This window comes from Phyllopteryx taeniolatus, chromosome 5 (genome assembly GCF_024500385.1).
Source record: "Phyllopteryx taeniolatus isolate TA_2022b chromosome 5, UOR_Ptae_1.2, whole genome shotgun sequence".
Lineage (NCBI taxonomy): Eukaryota > Metazoa > Chordata > Actinopteri > Syngnathiformes > Syngnathidae > Phyllopteryx > Phyllopteryx taeniolatus.
Genome location: NC_084506.1, coordinates 2,275,140 through 2,298,677, shown reverse-complemented (window position 1 = coordinate 2,298,677; position 23,538 = coordinate 2,275,140). Strand labels below are relative to the sequence as shown.

Here is a 23,538-nt window from a genome sequence, read left to right as displayed (position 1 = left end):
CTTTAACTGAGGCAAGGGGGACCTGCAGTTCTTTAGATGTCATCCTGGGTTCCTTTGTGACCTCCTGGATGAGTCGTTGCTGTAGTCTTGTTTTAATTTTTATAGGCCATCCCTGTTTTTTCAATTTGTGGGTAATGGCTCTCACCGTGGTTCACTGGAGTCCTAAAGCTTTAGCTTTGTAACACTTTCCAGAGTGATAGATGTCAATTATTTTATTTATCTGTTTTTCCTGTTCTTGAATTTCTTTGAATCTTGGCATTTTGTTGCAGCTTTTTGGCCAACTTCATTTTGTCAGACAAGTTCTATTTAAGTGATTTCTTGACTGAACAGGTCTGGAGGCAATCAGGCTTAAGATTGGTGAGTGAAAATGAACTCAGCTTTTCCAAAAATGTGATTAGCCACAGTTGATTCTTGATTTAACAAGGAGGTTATTACTATAAAATTGCCATTTAAAAACTGCATTTTACATTTACTTGGGTTATCTTTGTCTGATATTTGTACATTTTTTTGTCTGATCTTAAACATTAAAGTGGGGGGGAAATGAGAATTTAAAAAGAGGGCAAATGCTTTTCCACTGCACTGTAGATATCTCATTAATTATTTTCCTCAACCTTATCACACTACTCTGTGTCAGTATGCTGTCCAAAACAATACATTGTTGCAGTCCAAAAAAACCCATCTATTTCTAAGAACTGGTACATTTAATGAGGCTCATTGGCATTAACATGCAACCAATACGTGTTTTTCTTTAGCCTTAAAAATGTGGCATCCATCAATTTGTTCATATCAATTTATATGCATTTCTTATTCTTCTTATTGTGAGGGCGGCTGGTTAGCACATCTGCCTCACAGGTCTGAGGACCCGGGTTCAAATCCGGCCTCGCTTGTGTGGAGTTTGCATGTTTTCGCCGTGCCTGTGTGAGTTTTCTCTCGGTATTCCAGTTTCCTCCCACATTCCAAGTAGGTGTGAATGTGAGTGTGAATGCTTGTTTGTCTATGTGTCCTGTGTTGGCCAGTTCAGGGTGTACCCTGCCTCTTACCCAGAGTCAGCTGGGATAGGGTGCCGCACCCCTGCGATCCTAGTGAGGATAAGCGGTAAGGGAAATGGATCGATGAATATTATTGTGAAATAATGCAGGTTTTGTTGTATTACCATCTTTAGTTTGAGGCTTTTTAATTGTTTTCGTTTAGCTTTTCAGGAATTCTGTGCTCATTTTCATTGCAAATTATCCCCTAAGTAACTGTACTGATTACACCGGTAATTAAAAGGTTGTAACAGTGGAACAACATGCCCAGACAAATTTGTTAGTGTAGCTGGTTATCCTCCGCTTTCCTCTGTTTGGCCTATATTCATTAGGTTTCCATGAATAATATTGAAAATGAAGAATATTATTAATTTTTAGTCCATCTGACAATTCAAAAGTTTTAAATGTAACCGTTGGAAATCAAAAGATCATTATACTAATGTTTTTCCATTATTATCTATGAAATGCTACCCTGTTTGTGTACTGTACATTCTGAAACACATAAACCCTTCCCTCCCCTGCCTTCCACAACTCTCTGTGTTACCATGGATACTACAGGCGGTTACCAAGCGAGGATGGTTCAATGTCGAGTAACAGCTCTGGGAAGATGAATGCCAGCAAGAACTCGTCGGCCCGAAAGACAGCCACTGGCGGCAGCTGCAAGAACGGCAAGGAGGATCTGCACAAAAGGAGCGCCAATGGTGAGAGGGAGGGTCAAAGGGGAAAGATGGGGCAAAAGAAATAGGGTAAAAAGATGTGAAAGAGTAAATGAGGGAGACCGAAGACTGAAAAGGGATTGAGCAGAAAAGAGACAGATGGTGAGGATATCTTTACCTCCCAGTATTTCTGCCCATGACAGTAGGTTGCTAATTAAAGTATATAGTAATCGCTGCGCACACTGACCCATCTCATGCACACAATTTGTTCCACTTCTGTTGCCAACATTCTCATTCGATGACATCTTGCCCAAAGGATAATTCCTGTGAACTAATGAAGTGCATATGATCAAAAGACAATTATGCATACAGTGACTCAGTCTACTGCTGCTTCATGCAGCTTAGTCATTGGTGACAGACAAATCAAAGGAAACATTATTACTTTCTCTTCCCTTCTCTCTTCTTATAATTGCAGGAAATGTTTTTTTTTTGCATCAAATTCAAAGGAAGAAGATGAACAGATTGTCATGTTTGGTGTTTGAATACTGTAGATACATAAGTCTAAAATACTTAATTGGTCCTATGTCAGACAAACATCTTTGTTCTCCCTGTGCATGCGTCGGTTTTGTCCCACAGTCGAAAAACGTGCACATGCCCTGTGATTGACTGCCGACCAAGCAGGGTGTACAAAGCTGGAATGGATTCCAGCTCATCTGTTACCCTGAACAGTTGAAAAGTGATCATTTTAAGAATGCTGGTTAACAGTCGAGGCTTTAGATTTGTAGTTGCAGTTGTAGCAGACAATGAAAAAATGTTGTTTTTTTTAAGTCCGTTTACTGTACTTTACTGTACTATACTCTTTCAAAAGATTACCAGGTAATCTTTACCTGGTAATAATCTTTACCATCGATCCCAACATTCATGCAACAGAATTGAATTCTGTTGCATGAATGTTGCTCTGATTGACTTGATCTCTGTTTGGGCCTTTCTGAGTCACTGTTGTTCTTCATCTCTTATGCCTCATCACTCCAGTGTTCAGCGATTTGTCGTGTTTATACAAGCAAATGAATGAATACAGAGGAGAGTAGAGGATGAGTAACTGTCTCATTTGCTGACTGCTGTTCAGAGACCTTTGGCTGGTCAGAGGTGGTGATAAAGTCGGAAAAATTGGGGAAACAAAATAGATTGCTGTGGTAGGAGGTGAAGTGAGAAATTAAATTCAGAGTGAAAGTGAACATGGCACTGACAAAGTAGATAGGTGGTGGGAGCACATGTGGCACATGTGGCTGACTCTGATCACCCTCAAGGTAAATACCATGTATTTTTATAACTCTAAACAAATGTGTTCATACAGCAACCTACACTCAGCCCTGTGAGATCAAGCTTCATGTGTAAATGTTGTATGTATGGTATTTGTAATAAATCTTTTCAATTCAAATAGAATCAAGGTGCAGGTGGAGACAGGCTTCAGCAAAGAGACGTGGAATGTGGGATGAATCTTCAAGGACTGTGGAAGCTTCAACTGGACGGAAGTGGGACTAATGATTTTGGTAATTGGGAATGGGCCAATGAAATGGGGAGTGAGCTTACGGGACTCTGTTTGAAGTGGGGGGTCGTGTGAAGACAGCCAGACAGACTGACCCACCTTGTATTCGGGCACCTGGGAGCGATGACGGTCCACGCGCTGCTTGTTGCGTGCCGCGGACTGAGTCAACGCTGCTCGGACGTCCTTCCAGACCGCCTGGACTCACTGGAGGTGATCCCGTACAGTTGGAATTGCCACCGCCTGGTCCTGTACTGGCGGCACGCTGGACGACTGGTTAGAGCGTCTGCCTCACAGTTCTGAGGACCCAGGTTCAATCCTCGGCCCCGCCTCTGTGGAGTTTGCACATTCTCCCCGTGTTCTGCGTGGGTTTTCTCCGGGCACTCCGGTTTCCTCCCACATCCCAAAAAACATGCATGAATTGGAGACTCTAAATTGCCCGTAGGTGTGAATGTGAGTGCGAATGGCTGGCAAACAGTTCAGGGTGTACCCCGCCTCCTGCCCGATGATAGCTAGGATAGGCTCCAGCATGCCCACAACCCTAGTGAGGAGAAGCGGCTCAGAAAATGGATTGGATGGATGCTCCTGTACTTGGAATAGTGGGGATTGGAAACCGTAGCAAGCCATGAATGGGGACATACCGGTAGAGGAGCTGGTGAGGGAGTTGTGAGTGTATTCGATCCATGGGAGGAAGGAACTCCATGAAAAGGGGTTGCATGCGGCCACAGAGCAGAGAGCCAATTCCAGGGATTGGTTAGCCCGCTCCGTCTGGCCGTTGGTCTGCGGATGATACCCCAAGGATAAGATGGCTGCTGCGCCCACCTCATTGCAGAATTCTTTCCAGACCTGAGAAGAAAACTGGGGACCTCGATCGAAGATAATTTCGTTGGGTATACCGTGGAGCTTAAATACGTGTAAAACAAGGAGGTTAGCAGTTTCCAGGGCGGACGGAAGTTTGGAGAGGGGGACATCGTGGACACATTTGGAAAAGCGATCAATGAGAATAACGGTGTTACCTTCTGTGGGGGGCAGTCCACGGCGATGTGAGACCAGGGGCGGCTTAGAATCGGCAAGGGGCGCAGCAGACCAGCTGGGGACCGGTGTGAAGACTTACCTGGGGCGCAAACGGAGCGGGCTTGGACAAATTCTCGGGTGTCTTTGATAAGACCGGGCTACCAGAAGTGCTACTGGACGAACTGGGTAGTACGAGTGATGCCAGTGTGACAAGTGAGTTTTGAGCTGTGGGCCCCACTGTAGGACTTCAGAACGTGCAGAATCCGGTACAAACATGCGGTCAGGAGGCCCGGTTTTGGCATTGGGTTGGTCTTTTTGAGCCTCCTAGACCACCTGCTCAATCTCCCACGTGGCATCTCCAACGAAGCAAGTGGACGGAAGAATGGGTTTGGGTTCTGCTGAACTGGAGGGTGGTGAGTAATATGGGATAAGGGGTCTGCCTTGGTGTTATGGGAAACGGGACGGAAGGAGAGACTGAAATTGAACCTGCTGAGGAATAGTGCCTAGCGAGCATGTCGGGGATTGAGACGTTTTGCGGAACGGAGGTAAGTGAGGTTTTTGTGGTCTGTCCAAATGAAAAACGGTTTTACAGTCTCCTCCAGCCAGGACCTCCACTCCGCCAGGGCCCAGACTATGGCCAGTAGTTCTCGGTTGACGACATCGTAATTTCTCTCCGCGGGCGATAGGCGACGGGAGAAAAAGGCACAGGGGTGTAATTTCTGGGTCGTGGGGTCCCGCTGAGAGAGGACAGCTCCAGCTCTGGAGTCCGAGGCGTCAACCTCCACCACGAACTGAAGGGAGGGGTCAGGATGCCGCATAATGGGAGCATCGGCAAATAGGATTTGAGTTTATTGAATGCTTGAATGGCTTGTATCTTGGTGGGGTCCGGTTGTAATTTTCCTTTCTCAAAGATGTAACGGAGGAAATTGACTAAGGAGAGGTGGAACGCACATTTTTCCGGTTTGACGTATAGACGGTTCTCGAGGAGGCGCTGGAGGACGTACATGGACGTGGTGTACTTCGGCGGAGCGGGAAGAAAGTGAGGTATACGAATATGAGCCGGTTCAACATGTCGCGGACGACGTCATTTAATCAACGTTTGGAAAACTGTGGGGGCGTTGGTTAATCCGAATGCCATGACCAGATACTCGACATGTTTGAGAGGGGTATTGAAGGCCGTCCTCCATTCGTCCCTCTCTCGGGTAAGGATGAGGTGGTAGGCGTTACGGAGGTCCAATTTGGTAAAAATCTGGGCGTCACAGAAGGGTTCAAACAAGGGGAAACGGAGATTTATTCTTCACCGGTGATGTCATTGAGTCCTCTGTAGTCAATGCATGTGGGGAGAGTAGTGTCTTTTTTTTCCACAAAGAAAAATCCACCCCCGACCGGAGATGAGGAGGGGCATATAAGGCCACCACCCAAGGATTCGTCGCAAATGTAATCCTCCATAGCTTTCTTCGCGGGATGGGAGAAAACAGCCCAAAAAATTTACTCTTACCAATGAACCCTTTTCGAGGATTGTAGAAATAACATAAAGAAAAGGAACAGACTTTGTTGTGAATTTTATCAACGCAGTCCGTTCCTCTGATATGAGAGTGGCACTTACCAAGCGGAATGGCAACAGCCAAATTCCCATTCACTTACAGTAAATTTTCATTAAATTGAATTTTTGTGTGAAATTAAAGTTTTGTTGGTTCCGTTCTTTTAACACAATGACTTTGTGTGCAACTGATGCGTGGTTAATTTTGTGCATGACCTGGATGACTGAGAATCTACACAGACAATAAAATATATACCTGTTTTGAATTTGAAATAAACCATGTTTTATTTTTCGAATTAGGAAGGGTTCCGTGCACTCCATATGAAACTTGCGGGGTTCCGTCCCTCCAACAAGGTTAAGAACCACTGTTTTATCCCAAATCATGACACTCACCTGTTTACAATTAACCTGTTCACCTGTTCAATTCAACTTTCCCAGTCTTTCGTTGCCCTTGTCCCAGCTATTTTGGAATGTGTTGCATGCATGCTAGCGTATGTTTTTAAAAAGGCAGCGGGAGGAAAACTGAGTTCGGTTGTACTTTATTGAAGTATTTAACAATGTAAACAGTGAATAAGGTTGTACTTTATTGAAGTATTTAACAATGTACTCACGTTATTTTTTGATCAATCCTCATCCACAAATCCATCAAAGTCCTCATCTTCTGTATCTGAAATGAACAGCTGGGGAAGTTCTCCATCAAACACGCCGGGTTCCCTCTCGTCATTCTCGGAGTCAGTTTCATTGCCGGGGGGCTGTTCAGCACTAACGCCGGCTTTCGCGAAATCCCGGACAACAGTCAAAGTCGATACCTTAGCCCAGGCATCCACTTGCGAACCATGGATTCGTTGATCTTGAATTCTCTCGCAGCTGCTCGATTCCCATATTCCTCCGCGTAACAGATACCTTGCAGTTTAAAATGCGCTTCGTAAGCGTGTCTCTTCATAGGTGCCATTTTCGGGGGTCTTTAGCCAAACCGATGTTGTTTTGCACAATGCACACCCCAGCACTATATACCTACAGGGGGCGTGCCTTTAGCGTCCTCTTTCACGCGCACCCTTCCTCCTTTTAACGTCCGCATGCTGTCTTCAGTCACGTCCACCTTCCTCTATATAAGCAGCGTGTCGGCAGGAAATGCTGCCAGTCAGTCAAGTGCTTATCAAGGTCACACAACAACATTTACAGATTTTGGAACTCGGTGCAGGCGGCACGGTGGAACAGTGGCCGACTGGTTAGAGCGTCAGCCTCACAGTTCTGAGGACCTGGGTTCAATCCCTGGTCCCGCCTGTGTGGAGTTTGCATGTTCTCCCCGTGCCTGTGTGGGTTTTCTCCGGGCACTCCGGTTTCCTCCCACGTCCCAAAAACATGCATTAATTGGAGACTCTAAATTGCCCGTAGGTGTGAATGTGAGTGCGAATGGTTGTTTTTTTGTATGTGCCCTGCGATTGGCTGGCAACCAGTTCAGGGTGTACCCCGCCTCCTGCCCGATGACAGCTGGGATAGGCTCCAGCACGCCCGCGACCCTAGTGAGGAGAAGCGGCTCAGAAAATGGATGGATGGATGGATGGAACTCGGTGCACACATAAGGTGCACCGCATTGTAAGCCGCCCCGTCCATTTTGGAGAACATTTAAGACTTTTAAGTGCGCCTTATGGTCGTGAAAATACGGTAATAAATTTACCCTTGTTAAAATGTAATAGGCCCATAACAAAATAACTGCCCAATATCGTAATAAAAGTCCTTGAAATTGTAATGTAATACATTTTGTTATTACAAGATTTGATTATTACGTTATTTTCCTGGTGAAAAAAATAATAGTAAGGTAATAATAAATTATGGCATTGACAGCATGAGACAGGCAAAAGAGGCCATTTAATATTTACAGGTTGACACGTTAGTCAGTTGTTAGTGTCCTTAAGCATGATATTGTGCGATACTAAACTTCTAACTGCTAATGCTACTAAACAGCAGTGTTTCAATGTGCTGTTTTGAACACGATAGTCCACTAGTAGTACACAATATCTTCATGTTGTGTTGGATGTTTTCCTCATCTGATTCACAATTTCTGCTGCTCACGTTGCTACCTGTCCTAACCTCAGCCGTCACCGATGTGAGGTGCAGGGGGAGCCACAAGCAATAATACACGGTAGAGCTTCAGCCAGGATGAATTGTGTTTGCGTGGGTTTGAGATTGAGCTGATGACAGACTGTTTTTGTCTTACAGTAAAGCCGTCTGCCCTATAATGTTAGGCAATGAGTCATCGGCGTCCCAGTATACCACAACGCTGTCCGTCTGTTGCTGCCTGCAATAAAATGCACACATACAGCTAATGCTGAGAAGCCCATAACGTGAAAAGATTAAACAACACACAAAGCTATGGTTCTATATGAATTGTCAACTAGCACAGTGTCGTATAGGCAGACTACAACCTGGATTGGTTGCCACTCAATCAATCACAAGGCACATATACACAGACAGCTGTTTCCACTCACATTGCCGACTACAGTCACTGAGTGTGAATCGACCTCACGGTCGCTGCACAAATAATACTGTTATTAATGATGCGCAGTAGTCTATGAAACTTTTTAAAGGATCTTAACATGCAAACACAAATAAGTGTAAATGTAAAATGGAGGACTCTTAAACTCACTGCAAATGTGGGTTGGGACATTTGAATTAAAATAGTCAGGAAAGCTGAAGCCATAATTACACATTTTCTTTCATTTAAAAGTATATTACTTTTCATACTGTTAATATTAATACAGTATATGTATGAAAACTTATTAGTTTCCAATGTTGCACATTTGGCAAATTTAAAGGTTAGATGTTTGTTTTATTTTGTAACAAAAGTCACATTGCTATCTTTAATATCTCAATCATGTCATAATTAGTTGAGCATTATTGAATTATGTGATTGGTTAGGGTTTAACATACGCACATTCAGTAAAGCATATTTGTATTGACATCATTTACAAGTTTTATATACATTTAAGCCCAAAATTATTTATATCCTTTCTTTTAAATGTAAAATTGAGCTGAATGCTCGAGAATTCTCGCACATGCATTTGTTTAGTCTTCATTTTGGTAACTTTAAGCATTATCTAGAGTTTGAGTAATTCTACAAGTTACCAGGATCCACTAAAATGTAAAAAAAAAAAAAAAAAAAAAAAAAAAAAAGTATTCCTCAAAAGTGTTCAATAAATTGGATAGGAATACTTTACAAAATGTAAAAAGCAAAGTTGAGAAAAATGTTCATTATAATCTCAAACACAACTTTGAGCGCGTTCTAGGGTTGTTCCAAGCCAGTACAACAATTTATTAACTCTGAGCTTGGCCAGGGTATGAGTCGTTTGGGGCTTAACAATACATGTGCGCATGAAGTAGACCTCAGACGTTCCGATTTTCATGCTAAGCTATAACTATTATTAAACACAGACAAACTGATGCGTAAAAAACATTGGCAACATTTGCTATCTTTCAGACTGTAACATCTCAGTGGCCTGAAGGGACAGCTAACCTTCATCCTCTTCTTCACAGACCCATACGATGATCATACAGGTTCTCTACGGCTCATCACCATCAAACCCATGACAGCTCAGCCAACTTACTCCTACCCCTCGTCCTCCTCTCACAGCCAAGACTCTGTGATCCTGAATGGCGAGGTGAGTCACAGACACAAACGTACACACTTATTCACACATGCATGATGTAGAAGAACCACAATTAACCCCGACCTCAACCCCATCAAGCATCTTTGGGATGAACAAGCAGAGAGATTATAATCCAGACCCTCTTGTCCAACGTCTTCCAAGTACACATTTCGATATATTTTTGAATATTTTCACACATACAGTACACACAAACCTTTGGACACGGTTGCGTGAGACTTGAGTCCATTGTCCGGACAAAGCTGTAGTGTCATCATGTGTCACAGCACATTAACATTTGGATTCAATGTGGCACATACGTAAAGCCTGCACTCTATATTTATGTGTGCAAATCTGTCATAACATCATATTAAATTATAGTGTGAAGCCAGTTGTCATCCTGCCCTCTCCTGTACTGTAGCATCATCGCATCTCTATGCCAGGATGTCTTGCACTCCTGACGAATTGAGTTGTTATTTCAGCAAACACTCGCCCTTCCACTTAAATCTCTTCCTGTCACATTTCTCCCACCCTGAGTATGTCATCTTTCACTCTTCAGCCTCAGATTCGCCATTGCTACTACAGTTCTCTGCAGCAATTCACGCTGTGATGACTATTTATCTCTCATTTGATCAGCATTACACCAGCTACTCATATTATTGTTCACCGTTTGAGTAATATCACTTCATTAAGCCTTTTCTCACATTACATACAACAAAATAAGTGACGAATGTATGATTATTGCTAATATCGGATCAGTCCAAAATCGTTACCAGCCAAAATTTAAGGATGAAATATTGGTATCGGAGAAGTTAAAAAGTTAGATCGGGACATATATATATATATATACACACACACACACACACACACACAGCAGCTCCAGTAATGTCAAGTTTGTTTGTTTGATAAATTACAGCTTTCAGCCACAAATATGTCTGGTTTATTGAGGGTTGAACATATCCTCTACAGGCTAATCATAGCGGGTTGAAGCAGAAGTCGGACATTGAACACTACAGGAACAAACTGCACCAGAAAGCCCGTAGGAAAGGTTATGGAGAGTTCTCCCTTTCTGAGGGTGGCAGCCACGGTTATGGTCACAGCCGGCATAGTCGGCATGACAACGGAGTCAAGGAACCAATGACTGCAGAGGAAAAGAGGGCCTCTTTTGCTGGATGTCATAAGAGGTAAGCACGAAGTATTGTGATGAAATATTCATAATGAGAAATTTTGAATGGCATTATATGCATTGCACTGCAAAGTAACCTTAAAAACATACGATACATGTCATGCTGGCTAAAATATTAAAGACATTTCAAAAAGTAAGTCAGTAATTTTAAAATGTTCACGCATTGTATAGAAATAATGGTAATATATTTAAAAGACACAAAAGTATAAATAGTAATAATGGCTTTAATGTAATTGTCCAAGCTTTGAAAGTTAGATTATTATTTTTTTTAGGTTATTATTGGCTCCCCATGGCGGCACGGTGGCCGACTGGTTAGAGCGTCAGCCTCACAGTTCTGAGGACCCGGGTTCAATTCCTGGCCCCGCCTGTGTGGAGTTTGCATGTTCTCCCCGTGCCTGCGTGGTTTTTCTCCGGGCACTCCGGTTTTCTCCCACATCCCAAAAACATGCATGAATTGGAGACTCTAAATTTCCTGTAGGTGTGAATGTGAGTGCGAATGGTTGTTTGTTTGTATGTGCCCTGCGATTGGCTGGCAACCAGTTCAGGGTGTACCCCGCCTCCTGCACGATGATAGATGGGATAGGTTCCAGTACTCCCACGACCCTAGTGAGGAGAAGCGGCTCAGAAAATGGATGGATGGTTCCCCATGCCCCAGAATCATTTTTGGAATCAAAACATTTGAAGGTTAGATGTCATCATCAAAGCTAACTAGTGCTGTTCTTCAGCCTTTATTTTGTGCGACTACTGTACACATTGAAGTTTTTTCCATGATTTGTTGGCAGGTGTACTTGGTGGTTTAGGAGATGTGACAGTTACATAAGATGGTTCAATTTTTGTGAAGGATTTTCATCTTTACATATTGGCTGTCCTGGTCTTAAAATCCCATAATTGTACGGTAACTGCATTTTCTAGAGTAACTAAGACTAAGATTAACACTATGTGACACAAAAGTGTTAAATATATTCTGCGTATTGCACAATATAGTCTTAACATATTTTTAAAATGTATTTTCTATTCTATTTTTTTTTCTTGACACCACAGACTTTTGCAGTTGCACCCCACTTGTATTGTCTCTGCGCCATACAATGACATTAAACGCTATTCTATTCTATTCTAATACTTTTTTTGTCATAGCAATATACCTAAGTTTATTTTTTTTCTCCACCTCCACGCGTCAAATCAGGGACTCCCATCCACGGGAGCCTACCTATTGGAGCAGGCAATCGCTGAGCAGTCCCAGCCCAGTGGAGACGGAGATGGACCTTCTGGTTCTTCGAGAGAGAGCCAGACGAGGCATCCGCAACAACGGCTACGATGTGAGTGTGCAGAGGGCGTATGAGTTGTTCAATGAAGCCAGGTCGACGCTTTGATATCAAAAGATTAGGTTTAGGCTTATGATTTTTTTAATGGCCTAATTGCATAAAAAATGTCAGTGACTTAGTTGAACTTCACCTGAACACCTCACTATTTTAAATTCTTTGATTCTGTTACAAACTACATTATAGAGGCTCAAGTCTGACCTCACTGACACTTGAATGGCTCACACTCATACTGTGCAGTATATGCACACAGTATACTGCTACTTTGTACTAATTCCTGATCTTCTCAGGGCAGAGTATTTATGACTTTAATCCTTAATTTCCATCTTTTACACTCACTCTGACGCTGCTCTGAGAGATTACCAAAATACCTTTAAATAAAAGTGAACCAAATGGATAAAGGAAGAGAGAATAAAGTGAGAAAGGAAATAAATTACTAAAAGATAAGTTGGAGAGCTGGAGAAAGGAAGACAGAGAGGAAGATTAAAAAAAATGGTGGGCAGGAGGAATGACTGAAATAGATTTCTGCTGCCTCTCGGGTGTAGCAACAGTTCTACCTCGGTGAATGTCAATGACTGCAAATGTTTACAGCCTATTCATGGATTCAGATGGCTGACAGATAGTAGTTCATATACGTGGTTATGCCAAACTATTTGAGACAGCACAAGGAAAGCGGAGTGCAGGATTGTGCCAACCTGTAACGTCAACCCTTAATGTCTCCTTCTGTGGCAATTTATCTTTAACAACAACTACAACTAGTTTTGTAACATGACAGGTTGGGCAAAAGGGTCAGGAAACAAGTCCATAAATAGAACGTGAAACATGTCGTTGTTGCAAACTAGGCACTCTGTAGCCATCATGAAAATGATTCAAGCTGTTGGTTTTTTGGGACCTTGCACACACACATACAATATCCTATCTTTCCTGTTTGAGCTACATTCTTGTACTGGTAAAACTAATCAAAGCTTTATAATTGAGTAAGTTGGTGCTTTTCGGAGACTGACCTCTCCGCCCTCATTGCACTTTGCAGGGTGAACCGGAGCCGTTTGAGGAAACCAATGTGGACCGTCTGATGAGCTCTCTTGGCTATGGAGGTGGATCTACTGGCACAGGAAATGGTAGCCTGGGGGTGAAAGCTCACCGCGGCTCCGACTCCTCCACACTCAGCTCTCAGCCATCCATTGACGACGTCCGCACACAGATGCATATGTTGCTTGGCAACGCCTTCAGCCTGGCACCCCCGGACCATGACCCACCTTCCCCTCCTACTAAGTAAATTCACTTTACGTTTTTCTTTTTTTTTTCATAGTGACGCAAATCATGTAGCACTTTTGCAAGTTTTTCATTATTTTGCCAGTAAAAGATAATATGAAAGTGCCTTCAGGCTGGATTTAAAAAATTTTTGTGTAAATATATGCAGAAAGCAAAGTATTTGAAATTTAAACTTAAAATTCAGTATGCTAGAGAGCAACTGGAAACCTGAGAGATTATTGATTACATATTTCTTTTACGAGCAGGCGCCACCATCACCACCACCACGTCCACAGCGCCTATAACCCGTCTCACACCAGCCACTACAGTGATGGAGTGACGAGCGCCCCTGGGACCATGAACCACCCCTGTGGAAGCAGGCAGAGGAGCCTTGGCTATGAGGATTTGCACCAGTGTAGCCTACCAAAACCGGTGAGAACATACACTACGTGCAAAAGTCCATCCATTTTCAATACTGCTTTCAACTGTTCGAGGTAGCGGGGATCTGGAGCCTATCCCAGCTGACTACAGGAAAAGGCAGATGACACTGGACTGATCGCCAGTCATTCACAGCGCACTAAAAGAGACAGACAAACATTTGCACTATTACTGAGTGGGAACGGAGCCCACCCTGCCTGCGCAAGCCAGGCAACTGGACTACTACATCCTTAGTGACTATGTGCAATAGTCTAGGGCTAAAACTAAGATTTTGTTGTTGTCACAGCATTCATTGTGACATAGTAAAACTGTGAATAGTTACAGAGATACCTGCACATTAGCAGGATTGCACAAAAAATAAAAACCCCAATTCCATTGAAGTTGGGATGTTGTGTAAAATGTAAATATAAACAGAATACCATATTTGTCAAATCATTTTCAACCTATATTCAACTCAATACACTACAAAGGCATTTAATGTTCACATTTTTTATTTTATTTTATTTATTTTGCAAAATATTTTGCAAATATTCACTCATTTTGAATTAGATGCCCGTGACACACGCCAAGATCAGTTTTGCTTAAACATTGAATCTGGAAAAAGCAAACCTTAATATTCGAAACACATTCATTCATTCATCTTCCGTTCCGCTTATCCTCACTAGTTGCGGGCGTGCTGGAGCCCATCCCAGCTATCTTGCTGCGAGAGGCGGGGTAGATCCTGATCTGGCAACACAACACAATTCGTTTTTGAAACAAACAAATCGGAGGACTGATTGTGATCTACTCTGTCGGTTCCACTGTAACCCATTATTGTCATCAAAATACATATTTTTAGCCAGTCGAGCAGATTACATATACAGTATGATCAAAGACTATTCAGTAGATCAGGTCATGCAACAGAATATTTTTGTCCAACAGCCAAATGTGTGTCTGGTCATGTGGAAAAGTCATTTGATGCTACTGGTGAGTGTATTGCCAACAGCTGATTTACAAGGGGAAGGTTTTACCCAGATTGAAGCAACAAATACATTTGCACCACATAGTGTGCTTTAGTATTTCTTGGATTCTGGTATTGTGTCCAGATGTTCAGATCACACATCCACAAGGTCATGTCTCGTGACATTTTGATGTATGAAAGTCCTCAAAATTAATGATACTTTTGCATTTGCAGGGTTTCCGGTTCACACAGCTCCCCGATATGGGTATTGGGTCTCCCCCGCCGCTAGTCCCCTCAAGACCAGGACCTCCACCTGGACCTTCACTGAGACGGTACTACTCATCATGCACATTACTATGAGCTATCGTGGCTAAACAATATCCTTTCATGGATCCTCTAAGTCAATAATCCTTGCCCCAATGAAGGCAAACAAGCTACACTTCTGGCAGTATCGTTATCACATGAGGACGAAGAGTAGCTCCACGCGTCACTCCGAGCAAGAGGAGATACCAGTAATGAGAGAAGACGACAAAGCCATGTGACATGTAGAGCAGGGAAACAAACGCCAGAATAATTGAGTACGTGGTGCAGCAAATAAGTGTTTAGAGAGAAAATAATACAACGACACGGTAGGCACATACTGTATGTCCAAAAACTGGAAAGAAACCAGTACGTTACCTCATATGTCGGCCAGGAGGAGACTTTAAGGTTAAAAGTACGGATATTAAAATATCCATCCATCCATCCATTTTCCGAGCCACTTCTCCTCACTAGGGTCGCGGGCGTGCTGAAGCCTATCCCAGCTATCATCAGGCAGGAGGCAGGGTACACCCTGAACTGGTTGCCAGCCAATCGCAGGGCACATACAAACAAACAACAAACTAAATTGCCCGTAGGTGTGAATGTGAGTGCGAATGGTTGTTTGTTTGTATGTGCCCTGCGATTGGCTGGCAACCAGTTCAGGGTGTACCCCGCCTCCTGCCCGATGACAGCTGGGATAGGCTCCAGCACGCCCGCGACCCTAGTGAGGAGAAGCGGCTCAGAAAATGGATGGATGGATGGATGGATGAATATTAGGCCATATTGCCCAGCCCTAATGCAAACACACACAGCGATACAACATTAGAAAAATAGTATATAACATCAAACTCAAGGCCCAGGGGCCCGGTGCGGCTCGCTACATCATTTTATGTGGTCCGCAAAAGCAAATCATGCTCGTCAACTTCCGTGATTTTTTTGCTAAAATCTGTACAATTCCAAATTGTTGTGTAATGGTAATAATATCTTTTAGTGATTATAACATTTAGATGGTTTCACTGTTCTAACGGCCCTCTGAGGGAAATCATAACTACAATGAATAGTTTGACTCCCCTGGTATATAACATACTATTTAATATTTACAATATGTGATAACTTGATGTTCAGGGTGAACCCGGCCTATCACCCACCGTTGGGCTTGGCTCCAGCCCGCCCATGACCTTTAATATGATATGTAATGAAGACAATCGATGGCAATATTTCCAGATGCTAAATTTAGGCTATAAGCACACTTCCAAAGAAATCCAGTAAATCCATCTGCAGCATTGAAACTAATCACTCCATCTCATAAACAGAAAGACTTGCGGGGAAGAAGTGTGCTTGAGAAGAACAGAGTGGAAAAGAAGGTGCAGAATATTAAGCAGCAACATTTGAATAGATTTTCCTCCCTCCCCCCCCACCATCTTAGTCACCTCGCCATCCTATGTTAGTGTGCACTTTTTGAAGAAGCAAGCTTCTTCATTTCAATGCAACTGCCGGGAGAGCAGATTTGCTGAGCACCTAAGCACCGGCTCGGAGTGCGTCGAGCGCACACCGCCATCTGGTGGAATAAAAGAGAAATTACCTCGTCGTCAGCAAACAAAAATCGGAAGAAAATGAGCAATTATTCATTTTTTAATTATTGTACAAGTATTTAACCATTTGAAGTATCCCTGTTTTTTCACCCTCCAGCTCTACTCCCGATGTAAGCCTGAAGCCTCGAGTGTCTGAGGCCTCAGATCTGCAGGACCAACAACAGCACAACGGGGCCCCTTACCTGCCACTATCGAGGACCACCTTCCCCGCTGTGACTGTTGACCAGTCCATTAGCACCTACTCAGGTAAGACAACAAACATTAATAAGACACAGCTGGTTTCCCGCGAGTATTTAAAATTTGCGAACGTTCTTACATGTTGTTGCTTTGAAAAGTGTGTTGAATTTGGAATAATGAATTCATTCATGAGTTTAACATTCTCCAACTTTTTTAAACATGCTAAAACCAATCAAACAGTTGTATATTTTTTGTTATTTTGAGAAACTGCTACGTCACAGCTTTCTTTGAAAGGTGGAAAGTCAAATTTTGGGGTGGTCCGCCCTCCTGTATCCCATTAGAATAGATCTGCCTCTGCCCTGAGCACATCTCCATATTCAGAACCACAACAGGAGCAATCTGTAATAAGATGACAGTCTTTAAAGCAGTGTTTGTATTAGTAATTTTTGTATTAGTAGTTGTTGTAGTGGAAGTGGACACCCTACCATTGGGCCATGTCAAATGTTATTTTTTTTGTATATAGTATCAAAAATGGGCCCCGGGTTATAGTTTGCACACTCCTGCCCATATAGTAATATAATAACTTTTATGATGCATTTATTTGTCTAAATGTATAATTTGCCTTTTGTGTCGGGTGCTAGAAAAGCTTCAAATCTTGAATGGCCGTTAAAAACGACACGTATGAATCCTGACTAGAAAACGTCATGTTTCTCTGCCACAGGAAACCCAATAACAGCAGTGTACGCTATATCAGCCAACCACCCAGGTTACTCTGATTACTTCGTCATGTCGCCTCCGTCCTCGTACCGTAGTCCATCCTGGATGTCCTACCCACCTGAGCCAGAAGATCTTCCACGGCAGTGGAATGACCCGCCGGTGAGACACATTTTTGCTTCATCGTGCGTTCCGATGCATGGTGAGCCCAGTGAATGAAGCCCTTTTTTTTTTTCTACCTCTCCCCCCCAGCAGAGCTCACGACACCTCGAAACCATCTGCTGAAGCCGCCACGCCCTCCCCATCCCCACGTGGAAACAATCGGTAGCTCTGTGAGTATGATCGTGTCGCCGCTGTCACGTTTTCCCGACTGACAAAATCAATTTGTAGACGCTCAGTGTTATTTATCTGAATGCTCACCACCGTGTTGTGTACTTTTCTTGTGATTGATGGAACCATGTGCTCACATTTGGAGTGTTCTTGTCAGGGTAATAATGTCATGATGTAAATGTCTGATTAGTCGTTTTTATTTTATTTATTTTTTAATGTCCGATCAGTCTTAGCTAGGGTGCGAGAGAGAGAGAGGTCCTCCAACTGAGACAAATGGCTGCCATGACGGGCCACTTTAGCAGCTACTTTACGGAAACTACCTTATACCGTATTAGGTATGAAGACATTTTTGCGTTGCGTTTAGACCACGATTTACACTAATTGATTTAATTGTACTGTACATCGTCTGATAATCGTCATCGTTTGTTTGTTTAATCAGATATATCAAATCCTCCATTTTAGATTAAAGACTTCATCTATTCCAAATGGTTTATCGCCTTCTCATTATTTGTCCATAAACATGAGTCCCAAAGAGTTTTGATTATTCACAAATACAATCATAAATTTAAATCTGTTAACAACTGACTTTTAATAACATGCATTAAATGTTATCGTCATTCATATATTGCTGTGGAAAATAATAGTTACATCAAGCACAATTTAGTTTTGTGATCCCAATGTGTATTACAACAACAATTGAGAAGATCATAATCATGAGAATTCAGAAGTAGAGTGTATCTCATGCTGCTGAACAAACATCCAATTAGGAACTACAGTTTATGCTGAACGTTTCTCTTATGTTCGGAGAATAATGTTGACTGAAAACACACGCACGTGATTGATATTGCCACTGTCTCGGTTGCAGGTGTCTGTTTGGTTCGAAAGATGCTCTTTCTCTCTCTCTCTCTTTCTGGATCCTGTCTGAATTTGTTCTTCACCAGTGGACCCCCACCCACCACGTCCCATCGCTCCCTTTACGCAACTGCCTAGCTCTGCTTGCCGGACCTGCAGCCCAGAGGCCTTTATCATCTAGCCTTGGCGATAAACCGATCCGCCCCATATGCCCCCTCACCTGGTCACAGATCTGCAGCCGTATTGGTCTGCCCCCTGAGCCCCTGACCTCACAGGGCCCACCGTGGCTCGCGCCTGAAATAGGCTGCCTCCTGTGTGGTGAACACTGTACAGCAAAAATCCCCTCACACCACTACGTATATGGAGCGTGAACGGCGTGAAGCAGTGCCTCTCACAACAGATGCAGTGTGACAGTCACCTGCCCAGCACGACACAGCACAATCGTGCCGCTACATCGTCGGTCCAGTCGTGGACCGGGCAACACCAGTAGCCCAATCCGCTAGTGAACTGACCCACACTCGTCTGGAGCATCTCGGGCTTGACCCTGAAGTCCACCATGAACCCAGGAAAACCGGGCTGAAATAAAACTGTGTTTCTTTCTTTCTTCTTTTTCTTTTTTTTAAATGAGTCTAAATGTCTTTGTGAACCTTCTGCCGCTGGTATTGTGTATTTGAAACTTAAGTGAGAGAACTCAAAAGAAAAATAGGAAAAAAAAATAATTGTCTTGATCTGTCTCAATTTTTGGTTTTAGATATGTGCTTTTGTCTTTACATTTGTGCATTGATTACTGTAAAAATGTGTATTTCAAGGCAAAAAAAAAAAAAAAAAATCTTTAAAATAGAACAACGGCAGCTTTGTGGTCCACATTTCTGTACAGAAAGATGCATTGTTTTTCCTTTCTCCGACTGAACAACAATAACATGAATTATGATCACAATGCTCTGTCTGTCATTTGCTTATGAAGTTTTGTCTTTTAACAACCAGCCGAACCTGGATACAAACTCAAATCTTCGCTACCGCAACGACAAAACATTTACCATGTGAGTCAGCTTTGAAGTGAAGACCTGCCACCATGATATCAAAACACAAGCATTTTTAGGAGAGAAAAAAAAAAAAAAAAAAAAAAACCCAAAACATTTACTTGAAATATGTCTACTGTGTAAGGACGTTTGATTTTTTTTCTTATTTTGGTCTGAAAAGGGGGGACCGGTTGGCTGGGTAATTCGTCATTGCACTAAGTTGTACTGCTGTTCAAGTTACCTTCTGGTACTGCACAAGCTGTATATGTACCATTTCAATGTACTCCTGTATATAGCAGATGATTTATTGAAGAGATTTATGTAAGTAGCGTTGGAGAGATTTTTCTTGGCATTGTTCGAATGATTGGTTTCTTTCACTTGCATTTATGATGGAATTCTTCAGTGAAACTCCTTGACTCTGTGAAGGATGTACACATTTCAACATCTCATCCTATCGTTTGCTCAAGTGTCAATTAAAAGACCACATATTATATTACATTATAAAAAAAAAAAAAAAAATGATGGTACACAAGGTGTTGAGTTCTGACTAGCATAGAGGAGAATAGGATTGTAATGTTTCTCCTCACTGGATTCCTCCTGTTCAGGCAAAGCTGTTATAGCCATACAAGTCAACATATTGCAATCATTTGTACAAGAATGTCACAGTCTAAATATCGACTCTTGCTGTCTCTGAGAAGAACCGCAATCCTGAGTACTCTGTACTTCAAAGAGTTCCGAATCAGCCGGATTGTCACCAAAGGAGATAATAGCCATAGTTTCTTCGAAATAAAACAGCCAATATGTACGACGTTTTTGTCATCAAATACCAAAAGACCATCGAAAGAGACGACATTAGATGGCAGGTGACAAGGCAACTAGATAGAGCTAGTATAAAAGAGATAAACTTATTAAATAGTTATACAGGAAATTAGCACTTTTTGAAAAGCCTGAAAGAATCAGTGCAAAAATGCTGCCATATAGCATTCAGTTTCGAAAGGAAATTGTATTACGTATGTACAGTTGTCCCATATATTAAATGCACAACCGTGGCATTAGTCATCTATAATCATAACCCATAATCATAACAATAAATCATCAGATTTCCGGTGTTTTTACGATATAAATCTTCGCAACACACAAAACACATCCGATATACACTTAATTACAGTGACAGTGTTGACAAAGTTAGTGTAACATTGTTGGCCTATGCATACAGTTTAAGATGGCGATAAATTTGTTTCTTACTTAGAGCATTTTTGATTGAGGCTATTTATTTATTTTTTATTTTTTTGCTTTGAATCATTCAAACTTAAAAAGTACCACTGGAATTGTAAAAACTGAATCAATAAGCAAAGGCAACTCGAGGAATATTTGAAATCAATCACCTTGTGTTTTCAACTCCAAGTTGAAGCGATACCATTGCCATGCCTTTTTTCATTTAGTTTGATTTAATTCATATAGAAGAGGAAGTGGTCTTTTACACAATCTTTTTAAGAAGAAAAATTTATGCTATGCTGATGATGAGTTGATGTGCAACGTTTGTGCTTGACACAGGTTGTGGCGAAATGCATTTATTTAAAATGGACTCTGGGATGAAGAGATTCAGTCTAGTTGTTTCTTCCCCCTTTTTTTGCCATGTCTACTTGCTGTGACGTCACGGAGTGACGTAGAATGCTGTTGGATGTAGTTATGCAGAAAAAGTTTTGGTGAATTCAAACAATAAACATGAATTACATTTCTTTTGATTTGTTTGTTTGTTTGTTTTCCCACAATCAACTTTAGTGAACCACTAGAGGGGAGCATCTACACATGGGAAAAAAAAGAAAAAAAAAAAAAGAAAAGGGGCTTCAGCGCCGCCTGCAATTAAGCTTGCCGACTTTTCTGGAGTCAGCCACAATGAACCAAGCGAAAGGTCATTCCAGAATTGGAGGTCATTTTTTGACCTCATGAAATTTCAATCTATGACCAAAATACAGAAACATCCCTTTGTTGTGTAAATTACCGTCCCGAGACAAAATATAACCGTAGCTGTATAGCTATAACTGAGGGCTAAATAATATTTAAAATACAAAATAGTTCTGGAACAACCCTTAAATGTTCTTTTTTTCCTTTTCTCCCTCCCTCCTAATAACTCACTTACATATCAAATATAATGATTTTGTTGATGACTTCCTTGCAATTGTTAAATACAGTCTTTTTTTTAAAATCATAAACATATTTTAAATAGTATCAATATGCTTTAAAGTTGTCTCTCAGCAACCCTTTAACTAAATCTTATTTAGCCATCTCGAGGAAAAAAAAAAAAAAACATTGAATGACATCATCAAGCTATTTCTTCTGACAAGTCCTCTCTTTTTTGGTACATTTTTTTTCCAGTGCTTTCAGTCATAATGGAATGACGCTCTTCAACAAACACAGCGCTTATCTCATATTCTAAGAATAAGACATTAATAATGTTTTCTGTTTGTTCTTGACTAGTTACCATAGAGATTTACAAATCTGTAGGGTCCTGCTCCCTTGTGACCAAACTGAGGGTAAGTGGTACAGAAAACGAGTGGATGGCTATAATGTTATTTTCTTCTTATGTTCATATATAGAATGGTGGTGGTAAGAAATCATAGAGACAATATAAAATACAGGGACATAAACAGACTGAGCAGGAACAAGCAAACTAAATCCATGCAGACTAATAAGACAAAAACATCTGCACAACACATGCAACCCGAAATCGTTGCAGCAACCACGACACAAAGTGCAGAGCAGATGCAGAACTATGACAAGTCAAATGTGTAACTAATAATGAGAAATGGGGAAGGCGCATAAAGGAGCATGCATGTAAACCACATATTTTATTATTATCAAGTTCTCTTTGGATCCCTTGTGCTCTCAAAGGTTGCCATATTCGTCTGAACCTGCATAATTTCATTGTTTTTGGCTTTGTGTGTGTGTGTACTGTTACACAATACTGTCTCCACGGGCCTCTGACTTGTGTGGCATAGAGCCCTTGCAATAAACACTATTTAGCACTATATGCGCAATTAATGGCCAGTTTTTCTAAAGCAAACACATGAGAATTAAAAGAACAGACTTATAGGAGCCAGCAACAATTTTAACAGGATTTTGAGGATTAAGCAGCTGAGTAATTACACACACACACACACACACACACACACACACACACACACATGCACGCATGCACGCGCGCTTGTTCCAGCAACTGTCTCCCTCCCAGTTTTCTTCTTAATTTTCAGTTTGTCTGTAACTCTTGGGAATGCTAATTGTATTTAGTGATAAATCACTCCAAGGTGTAGCGGTTCACTTGTTGCATGCAGCGTGTGTTCGGTCACGCAGTGACGATGTGAATGGCATAGTATCCTAATTCGCGAACCTTTTTAGTACCAACGAAAAAATATTTAGCACTCCAATTACCACCATTATGGCCAACTTTCAAATACAGTAATGTAGTAGGCCAAAGTCTCCATCAAAAACGGGGCAGAGGTTTAATTCCTAAAATGCATATTCATTATAATAATACGCATATTATCTTGTATTGTAAGCCACTGTAACATTATGCACAGTTTAGCACTGTGCTTAAATATATTTTAAGAAAGCTACATGGTTCATTCTATGTTTGATTTTATTGCATGTGTTAATCTTCCATCCAGACAATTTTAGTCGTCAATTAACCTAGCATGCATGATTTCTGCACTGGACGCCTATAGCCCACAGCAGTTCTTCTCAGTATGACAACACTGCCATTACAAGATTTGTGTGTGTGTGTGTGTGTGTGTGCCTGCGTACATGCATGCACGTTGTGTGGTCCTCAGCAAAAGATACTTTATTTCTCTATAGAGCACCAATTTACAACAAAAATGACATTGCACGTACACATCTACACCACTACAATCATCTAGCTAGGAAATCACACAACTATTAATTAGGTTCTCTTTTGTGTGACATCTGTAGAGGTTAAGGGCAAAAATGTTAGATTTTTTGGT

General features: G+C 41.8%; 1 protein-coding gene across 4 annotated transcripts in view; it reads left to right on the top strand.

The window, feature by feature from the left end:
- kiaa1549la (KIAA1549-like a) overlaps positions 1-21,285 on the top strand; it is a 140,603-nt gene extending 119,318 nt beyond the window's left edge. For 3 of the 4 annotated variants that reach the window (XM_061773114.1, XM_061773111.1, XM_061773113.1), the window contains 11 exons: positions 1,584-1,726; positions 9,313-9,437; positions 10,392-10,606; positions 11,792-11,924; positions 12,958-13,199; positions 13,445-13,610; positions 14,791-14,888; positions 16,546-16,694; positions 17,347-17,501; positions 17,592-17,671; positions 18,535-21,285. In XM_061773114.1, the coding sequence (XP_061629098.1) occupies positions 1,584-1,726; positions 9,313-9,437; positions 10,392-10,606; positions 11,792-11,924; positions 12,958-13,199; positions 13,445-13,610; positions 14,791-14,888; positions 16,546-16,694; positions 17,347-17,501; positions 17,592-17,624 (1,459 nt within the window). In that variant the 3' untranslated portion in view covers positions 17,625-17,671; positions 18,535-21,285. The remainder of the gene's footprint in view (positions 1-1,583; positions 1,727-9,312; positions 9,438-10,391; positions 10,607-11,791; positions 11,925-12,957; positions 13,200-13,444; positions 13,611-14,790; positions 14,889-16,545; positions 16,695-17,346; positions 17,502-17,591; positions 17,672-18,534) is intronic. The other variant, XM_061773112.1, reaches the window with a different exon arrangement.
- The last annotated feature ends 2,253 nt before the right edge of the window (positions 21,286-23,538 follow it).